The sequence below is a fragment of the Coffea arabica genome, chromosome 11e (genome assembly GCF_036785885.1).
Source record: "Coffea arabica cultivar ET-39 chromosome 11e, Coffea Arabica ET-39 HiFi, whole genome shotgun sequence".
Classification (NCBI taxonomy): domain Eukaryota; kingdom Viridiplantae; phylum Streptophyta; class Magnoliopsida; order Gentianales; family Rubiaceae; genus Coffea; species Coffea arabica.
In genome coordinates this window covers 58,893,356-58,902,946 of record NC_092331.1, presented here as the reverse complement: position 1 = coordinate 58,902,946, position 9,591 = coordinate 58,893,356, and the positions used below count along the sequence as shown (strand labels likewise).

General features: G+C 37.3%; 2 protein-coding genes across 2 annotated transcripts; both read left to right on the top strand.

Annotated features, from left to right (window-relative positions):
- The first annotated feature begins 530 nt into the window (after positions 1-530).
- Positions 531-4,178, top strand: LOC113716954 (cyclic dof factor 1). Its single transcript, XM_027241520.2, has 2 exons — positions 531-1,027; positions 2,495-4,178. The coding sequence occupies exons 1-2, from the start codon at positions 881-883 to the stop codon at positions 3,788-3,790; spliced, it is 1,443 nt and encodes a 480-aa protein (XP_027097321.2). The 5' UTR covers positions 531-880; the 3' UTR covers positions 3,791-4,178.
- Positions 4,179-8,882: 4,704 nt separating this feature from the next.
- On the top strand, positions 8,883-9,281 carry LOC113715460 (probable calcium-binding protein CML46). The gene has a single exon (XM_027239665.2). It carries the CDS (start codon positions 8,883-8,885, stop codon positions 9,279-9,281), a length of 399 nt encoding a protein of 132 aa, XP_027095466.2.
- Positions 9,282-9,591: the final 310 nt, after the last annotated feature.

Here is a 9,591-nt window from a genome sequence, read left to right as displayed (position 1 = left end):
TAAAGCGCTAAGTAGAACTACCGATCCTCCCCAAAATAAATTACAGGACAAAAGTATAGCTCAGATTCTATCCAGGTCCGTGACAGTTTGATACCTAAAATTAATTGATTTCCAAGGCCTCATGCTTTGCAAGAATTTGGTGTGTTCAAAACCAATTTATGTCTGAAACTCTCCGTTGGGGTGAAACGAAGAAGATAGAATTAAAAATGCCTCAAAGTCTAGAGGAGAAAACATGTCACGTCTGCCTCCTCTTCAATTTACTGAATTTAGGCAACCTTTTTAGGATAATCAAATGACAGGAAAGTGAAAGTAGTAATAATTGGGAATGGTTATGCTGACATGGAGAAAAGAGGAAGGAAAAAAAAAAAATACAACCTGCTTTCTTTTCAGCACAACTGTTTCAGGGGAATCAGAAACCACGCCCAGTCCCTCACCCCGGGCCCCCCCAGGAGCCCACCACAGACCCACACTCCTCATGGGTGCCAGGACCCACCGCTTTCTGCCTGTAAAAGTCCCAAACCATAGAAAGATCTCCCAAGGCCACAAAGAACTTGTGGCTCAAATTCATTTCTCTTGCTGACGTGGCAATTTAGTTCTCTCTTTCCTTCGCCCTGCCCATCTTATAGAGCGTTCAGCCAAAATCAAGACAAACCCAAATTGTAGGCTAAACGACGAAACGCATGATCAAAAATCAAAGGAAAAATATAAACCTTGGGCTTCAACTTAGGTCGAAGTTCTTGAACTCTTCCCTTCAACCACCCTTCATAACATAGAAAAGCACAGGAAAGAAAGGACAAGAAAGAAAAAGCCGAAAAGGCACTTCTGTTCTGTTGAAGGAACAGGGGAGAAAACAGAGGACAAGGAAAATTTACCTGCTAGAATGTCGGAACTGAAAGACCCGGAGATTAAGCTGTTCGGGAAGACGATATCATTGCCACAGAACAACTCCGTTTCGAGCTCTGTTCACGCTGATCATCATGATGATCGTCAAAGTTCTTCAAATACAGCTGCTTCTGAAGATAAGAAGGTAAACACACGTGAAGTTATTTCTCATATAGGCTTTCTTGAACAAGTTGAAACCTCGTTTTACGTGGGATTTTCAGAACAACCCTTTTCAGATATGTTGAAAATGAATAATGGGTCTATTTTGGTTTTTGTCTGAAAACTTTCAGCTGCCTTGTAGTCGTGAGCTCTCTGTTTCGTTGATCGTGGGGTCAACTAAATATCCAGTCATTGAATTAAAGATTGGACTTCGATATTACTTTTCCATGAATTTGATAAATATCCATTGTCACGATTCTGTAGCCAATCAAGGGGTCATCAAACTCTCTCAATTTTTCGTCAACTGCTGTTGGTTTTTTTTTTTTCCCCTTGTACATCGTGTTGTTAAGGTTTTCAACATTTCGCTGGTTTTGGGTTTGGAATGGAGATGGTTTTGAGGTGCTAAAAGGGTTTATATTGAATCATTGTCGTAGTAAACGTTAATCTTTCTTATAGTAATCCATGTAAAATCTTGTTCTGAAAAACCTTTTTTTTTTATGATGTTGCAATCATCAATTTTTAAAGAGCAAATTTTTTAAACCTTGAAAGCAGTTGCTTTTTTGCTTTCACTTTTCATGCAGCTTCAAGGCTGTTGAATTGGTTTAGCACGTCTAAAAAAGTTTTAATTCGTTAAGCTTTGTAAACGTTCTTTCAAACTCCGAAGTTTTGACCTGTTTTTGCTTTGCTTTCAGGCCTAAAATTTTGTATTGCTTAATCAAAACTCGAACAGCATATATCAAACTGATTTTGAACTTCCAGTTTGTTCACTTGAAATCCAAGTTTTAACCTTACTGGTACATCAGCCAAATTCTTTTCTTGCTTAGGTTCTGTTACCGTTCATGCAATCCGAACTTTACTTTATCCCCTGCTACCTTTTGCTGCATGATTTAGTTGCAAACATGTAAATTCAATAGCTTCAAGAATGATTTGAGATCAAGTGTTACATGGAATAATTCCACATTTCTTCACGTATTCTTTCTGTAAATTTTTCTCATGTGTGAATCCTCATCCTGTTTTGCGTTTGAATGGGAGGCAGGGGATATATATTCATTTTTCAAAACAAATACATCAATATCCACTTCTTCAATCTGGTGGCTTGAGTTGAATATGCTTCACCTGAAGTTGTGCATATTTGAGTAAGCACTAAGATTTTTCTTATTTCCATATACCATGAATGGTGTCTCTTCAGTTGGCTTAACTGAAGCCATTCTTGTGGAAGGTAGTGTTCCAGGATCTTTCATTTCTAGCATCACCTTGTCTCTCTTATGTTTGGATATATCAAATTACATTGCTGATTAAATATTGTCTCCCTGTCAATAAAAGTGGTCAAATCCCCTTATCTACAAGGATGATCTTGGAGAAAGTAACAATACCTGTGCAGCATACTCATCGTCATTGCACAACGCTACATAGCTGAATTTATTTCTCACATAGGCTTTCATGAACTTCGCAGAATACCTTAGGAGAAGAACTTGCTGAGAATGAACAAGAAGATGATTTATCCAATCCAACTGCTGAAGAGTTGACCGAGCGAGCATCAATATCTGGGATAAGTGATGACCATAAGACCTCCTCTGCTGAGAATGAAACTTTGTCACCCAAAAATACGAATGAGGAGCTAGGTGACAACAATTCCTCCCAAGAAAAGACACTGAAGAAGCCTGATAAAATACTTCCGTGTCCAAGATGTAATAGCATGGATACCAAGTTCTGTTATTTCAACAATTACAATGTCAACCAGCCTAGACATTTCTGCAAAAACTGTCAGAGATACTGGACTGCTGGTGGAACGATGAGAAATGTACCTGTTGGTTCTGGTCGCCGCAAGAATAAGAACACCTGCCCCTCCAATTATCGTCATATAATGGTTTCAGATGCTCTCCAAGCAGCTCGAGGTGATGGTGCAAATGGGCTTCACCTCCCAGCACTGAAGGCAAATGGCACTGTCCTCACATTTGGTTCAGAAAGACCACTTTGCGAATCCATGGCAACTGTGTTGAAGCTTGCGGAGAGACCCCATAACCATCTTCCAAACGGATTTCATGTACCTGAACAAAGATTCTCTATCCCTTGTGGAGTGAGAGAAATTGCAAAAGATCGTTCAACTGGATCTTCTAGCACGATCTCAAATTCAACGGAAAAAGGGGGCAGTGTTGAATCAGTTTCAAATAATTGTCAGGGATATCTTCAAGCCGTACCACCCTTTTCTGGCCCTCCTTGGCCGTATCCTTGGAATTCCGCTCAATGGAGAAGTCCACTACCTCCACCTGCACTTAGTTCTCCTGGTTTCCCTATATCATTTTATCCAGCACCACCTTTCTGGGGTTGTGCTGCACCGACCCCATGGAATTTGCCATGGCTATCTCCGGCGCCTTCGTCTCCAGATCATTCTGCCCTGAGTGCTACTCCTACATCCCCTACATTAGGGAAACATACGAGGAATGGGAACGTTCTTAGTCCTACAAATCTACTCAAAGAAGAAGAGACTTTTGACAGGAAAAATACAGAGGGCTCCATTTTGATTCCTAAGACATTGAGGATTGATGATCCAAACGAAGCTGCAAAGAGCTCTATATGGTCAACGCTAGGAATTAAGAATGAGAAGAGCGAATCAATCAACCGAGGAAGTCTCTTCAAGGCCTTTCCTTCAAAGGGTGATCCAAAGAATCGTGTGGCCGATACTTCACTGGTTCTGCAAGCCAATCCAGCAGCCTTTTCCCGGTCACAGAGCTTCCGTGAGAGCACATAATAAGATTAAAACTTCACTGAAGTTTTTCGATGATGGCAGGGAGGATGAAGCTTAAGTTTTACTCCTTAACTTATAGCAACTGCTGGAGAGAATCTTACCCATTTCTATAAGTGCAGAAAATGTTGCATCATATTCGGTCATCTGACTGTAGTGCAGGAATCGGTTGAAGATGCTGTTAAAGTCAGAGGAAGAGCAGATAGAACTCTTGCAGAGGAGCTATTAGCAAAAGTTTCTGCTTCCCACTTTTTAGTCAACCTTTCTTGTAACGGTACAAAGAGTTCGTTCTATGATGTTTATGCCTGTCACTTGCAAGTGAGTGTAAATTGTGTATAGGTACATACAAAACAATAAAGCAGCAGGAAATAAGAAAAATTCTTGACGTAGCAAACCATCGGGGCAAAAGAACGACCCTAAAATCAGCAAAATCCTTGGATCTTCATCAATGCTGAGTTCAAGCCAACAGCCATATCAGTCTTCTGTTGGTTTTCAAATCAGACTAAAACATCTTGTACAAAGATCACAGTCAAAAGCTTCACTCTTTCTTTATGCAGAAGGGCTGTTAAACTTTTATTTTTATTTTTATTTTTAAAGGGATGTTACGTTAATCTGCATCTTGATCACATTGTGTTCATAGTTGCGGAGGCATGCCAATGCGTCTGCACTGAAATCGAACCTCAAGGTCATTTCGAAATTAGTTATCACCATTATTAGTGCGAATTTAGATGTCACTGACCATGAAGGCATGAACTCTGGTTAGAAGATTCGAACTCCCAACTTTCGTGGATTTTAGCAGGAACGATACCAGAGTGGGGGCATTTGGGAGAAAAGCAGCTGTGGCTCTTTTAGCTGGTCCCTCACCTGTGGAGATAAAACTAAGATGAGTTGCAGAAGGCTAATGACCCTTCTCTGTCAATTCCGAAAGAGTCTAACCTCTATAATTGCTGATGCCAAAAGTTGGAAATAGTTAGGATAAAGGTTTTCTTTTCTTGTTTCTTTTATTGCCTTCTTCCCCTCCCTTTTTAACTTCTTCCCGTATGGAATCTCCAGGAGCAAACAGCAAAGCACTTGAATAATCAAACCAATAGAAATCTAGCTAGAAAAAATCAAAATCTGACACAGCCACAGAGAAATATATGTGACTAAATTTTCTTGGATATACTAAAGATGTAGTGAACATGTGTTTCAGACTCATCATCAGCTAAAGGGTGAGACAGTGGGAGATCTGAGCGCAGTTATCAACAATTCAAGGCCACAAATTCTGTGGAAGTTGAGTTGTTACGGGTCCCCAGGCATGTGATGCTGCGGAGACTTTTATTATCCTATATGCTGTTTCTTTCTTTCCTTTTCATGTTTGTTCCTTTCCTATCAAGAAGAAACACTAGTAGATGTAAATAATGTTGTCAATCTATGTAGAATGTCTCGCATGTATAAGTACTAATATTTGAAATCAACTAACACATTTGCTGGCTCTGAAGTCGATATGTTACCTGGCCATTCAATCAAATTCCGGCTGCAAATTTTAGTTAATTCCGTGAAGCAGTTGGAGAACTGAACACGAATTGCATTTGACATTCTTTTTCTTTTTTTTTCCCACCGGTAATGTGATTCTCTAATTGTTATCTAAAACTATTTACGTGTAAAAATAACTTAAATCTTCTAGATGATAAGTGAGAAAAAAGTTATTTTTTAGTGATGAAGGCATAGTTTTGATTTTTTTTTTTTTTTTTTATTAAACTTCTCATCCTTTCCTACAATTTTTTCACCTCCAATTGCCAGAATGCGAATGCTGAATCTCACAGTGCGAAAATGTTGACGTAAATTTTAGTAAAAACTCGAAAAGGTTTAAGAATATTGAGAAAAGGGCCACCATTTTAATATTTACTGTAAAATCGTTGAAACTTGGAACAAGACGTGCGATGTAAATTGTAATAGGTTTTTCCAGAGTCAAATACTCAATATATATGCTTTATATCCGGTCATGGGCCAGATTTAAGTAGAATTCACTATAAGAGTTTTTCTACACACTTAATATTCATCTAACCTACCATATATATACACATACTAATAATTATTATTCTCTTTTGCATTTATATACTTTTCCTATTTAATCTTACTTATACTCTCTTATATTTATTTAATTTTTTTTAATTAATTTTATATTTTAAAAATATAACACCTGAATATATATATATATATATATATATTTACGAGTGCCCTACAGGGCACACGCCAGACAAACCGATTCACTAAAGTCCCCTTCGGAAAGATGATCAAGTGAAGTGATGTCCACTTCACTTGCTTGTGATAAGCGATTCTTTTTTTTTCTGATATTTTTTTACTGAAGTAAGAACTTACGTAAATAAACCTAATCCCCACAGTAACTTCAAAAGCGATTCCAGATTGGCCTTTTTGCAAATCAACTTTCACCTCAGAATGGGAACAGAAAAGGATGAAAGAGGGTTGATGCCAGCGTGAAATAGATACTTGCACTCGATGTTTCTGGTGGCCCATTTGTGGGTGCCAACAAGGAACGTCCCATAATGGTTCGGTTCGATTGGGGTGCCCATTTAGGTTACCCAATATTTTCAATGCTAGGCTTGATGAGTATAAGGAGCTCAAAAATACTCTTTTCGTCCTGTGAACTTTAAGGTGTATAAAGTTTCACATTTCATTTAATAAAGTAGAACGGTAAAGATTTCATTTGACTTAGGTTGATCTAGGCCATAGACAGGCCTTCCCGTTCCGTGTCTAAAGCCCAAGCCAAGTGAGCCTCCTGAGCGCCCGTTGGATCTTCTACTAAAGAGAATCCAAACATTTTCGACAGTTTCCTGACTCTAGCATCTTTAAATGTCCCAAGGCCCTTAAAGTCTCTACAAATACAAGTCACCGTCCTCATGCTAAAACACATTTCAAACTTAACTTTTTGAATTAAATTGATCATTAATTTTGAATAAGTTTTTTATACATTGTCAATGTACATTTTTTGCACGCTAACAGATTTAAATCATGTCAGATAATATGAATTTAAATTTAAAATTTAATTATACACATGTGACATATATCCATAATTACAAGTGTAAGAAAACCACTACACTATCAATGTATAAAAAGTTAATCATTTAATTTTTTAAAATTAATTCCTATGTTATAGGATGTGTTTGGCAAGGATTTTTTGGGTTTGTTTTGGAAAGACAAAGTTTGTTAAAACATCCATAGTAATACTTCAAAACACTCCACAAGTTTTAAAAAAGCACCTAAAAAAAATTAAATAGGGTACCGGTCCAGTGGGAGGGGGAGAGGGGTTTTTCTAAATAGATAGGGTGCTTTTACTTATTTTGGATAAACACTGACATTTAACCTAAAACAAGTTACAAGTACACTAAATTACAATAAAGTTTGAGACAAGTGCCTAAAAAACACACAATTCAAACGGATCGTGCTTCTTGCTAAAACTAATAAATTATTATTCATATTTATTTAAACAACTATTTACACTTAGCCAAGGATGACTGTAGAGCAGCTGCTCATACTTTGTACCTCGTTTAGGCCCTGTTTGAGGTTGCGATACTTTTGATAAAAAAAAAAAACATTTTTAGGTGTTAAAAGTACTTTTAAAGTATTTGCTGAATATCATTCCATAAAATTAGGAGTAGAGTTTTTAGTGTTAAAAGCACTTTTAACAAAACCTTAAATTTGGTAATTTTAGAGTATCTTTCGTGATTTAAAAAAATAAAATATCAAATCTAATCATTTTATCCTATATTATGATCCAAATAAAGAGATAAACACTTTTAAAAATTTTCAAATTACACATTATCCAATACAATAAGTACTTATTGAACTATGTTTTCTAACAATATATTTAAAAGTACTTAAACAGTTAATAAGTACTTTTATTAAAAGTTCTACTAGGGAAGTACTTTTCAATAAATTACCGCAATTCCAAACCGTCCCTTAATACTATTTATAAGAGGTAATTATCGCTTGGGAAAAAAGGAAAACTAAATTACACTTAACAGATAAGTATAATAGTTTCAGTATCATAAAGCACCTAATTCCACTCTCAAGTTTTCTTCCTTTTTTTTATCCACATTAGAAGTTAAAGGTATTCTTGAATCGAATTAAGAAAATAAAAGCAAGCTCTTTTTTCTTTTTTCTTTTTTAAGAAAAAGTTTGGTTAAACCAAGAAAAGCTTACTAAGCAACACCTTCCTTTCCTAACAAAACAAAAGGGGAAAAAGTGACAAATGCACTTAAGCAGGAAGAAGGGCGGGCCATGTTTCAACACGGAGACAAAAACGTTGACTCACGATGACTTGACGGGTCGATCGAGAAGACGACGTCTGACGGAATGGAACTATTGCTATATTTTTCTAGCTTAAAAAAGGGCTATGACTCATTATCAGAAATACGTACGTCAAAAGCGAAAGCAATTGTTTGTTAGTCTATTTGGTATGAAAAGCAAATTGCAGTGGAACTTCCATAAATTTCTCCAGCACTTTCGACCATCGTCGTGAGGTTCACTACTTCAGTCTATTCTTCTTGGCGTTTACACTAGCTTTCAAGCCTCAAAGAATTTCTTTTTGGCTGACTAATTTCCAAGAAAGAATGGATGAGGAGCGAGGACAAAAGGTCATGAACTTCTTGTTCTTGGCCGTTCCCTTGAACATTTCCAGGAATTTGTAATCCACTTACTAAAAGAGTAAGTAACAGAAGGACGTGATTCTTCACGATAGATTACTAGTAAATTCCTAGTATTTTAACAAGTTATTCACGCAAGAATTCACCAGTACAGAGTACTATAAAATTTTCTTATATATAGCGTGCATTGCCAGTTTGCCATGCATAATTCATCATCCAAAGCAAGAAATTAATTTCCTATCCATCTCAGAAAACACCTTCACTTCATGTTTTCAAGAATCGAAATCATGGCTTCTGCCTCGTTACGGTTCCTTTCTCTCTTCAAAGTTCTCCAGTGGGGGGTCAGGTTTTGCACTTTTATCTTTCCATGTCTTCATTTTTCCCTAGAAAATCTCGTCAAGTCTTGTTTGGCCAAATGGAGGACGAGCACGAGGACAGGGATTATTAGCGACATGAAAGTTGTTGAAACTTACCCAACTGCTAAACCAAGTGCATCTGGAGAAATTTGCATGGAGGAGATCAAAACAGTGCTGACTAGACTTGGAATAGCGTGTGATCAAGAAGGTAATGATGATGATGTAGAGAACTGGAAGGCAAGTGAGTTTTCCGATATAATGCTTGATGAGGAGCCTAGTTTAGAGGAGATTAAGCAAGTTTTTCGAGTGTTTGATGAGAATAATGATGGATTTATAGATGCAGCTGAGGTACAGAGAGTGTTATGTGGGCTGTGCCTCAAAGAAGGATCAGAACTGGAGGACTGTAGAAGGATGATCTGTGCCTTTGATGACAATGGCGATGGAGTCCTTGATTTTGAAGAGTTTTTGGCGTTCATGGGCAAGTGTTTCTGCTGATCTTCTTCCTTTATTCTTTTTTTTCCCCACCCTTTTATCTGTTGGTATTTCCACTCTAACCCGTTTAGGTAAGCTATAAAGCTGTCTAGAATTAATGTGTATTACGTACCAGTGCCCAGAATGTGTAATACCAGTGGATTGAAGATCCATTTAAATTCCTTCTCTTTTGCATTGCAACAGGAAAAAATGAAAGAGAGGTTTTTGTCTTTAAGCTTAGTTTGGACTGACTTCACCATAAGTGCATGGAACCATTGGACTATTATCCAACCTTGCTCTGCTGCCATTTCAACTCCCCAGTACCAAAAACTGT

Coding starts and splice junctions, on each gene's coding strand:
- LOC113715460 (XM_027239665.2), top strand. CDS start 8,883: ATGAAAGTTGTTGAAACTTACCCAACTGCTAAACCAAGTGCATCTGGA.
- LOC113716954 (XM_027241520.2), top strand. CDS start 881: ATGTCGGAACTGAAAGACCCGGAGATTAAGCTGTTCGGGAAGACGATA. Junction 1,028..2,494: donor CTGCTTCTGAAGATAAGAAG/GTAAACACACGT, acceptor TGAACTTCGCAG/AATACCTTAGGAGAAGAACT.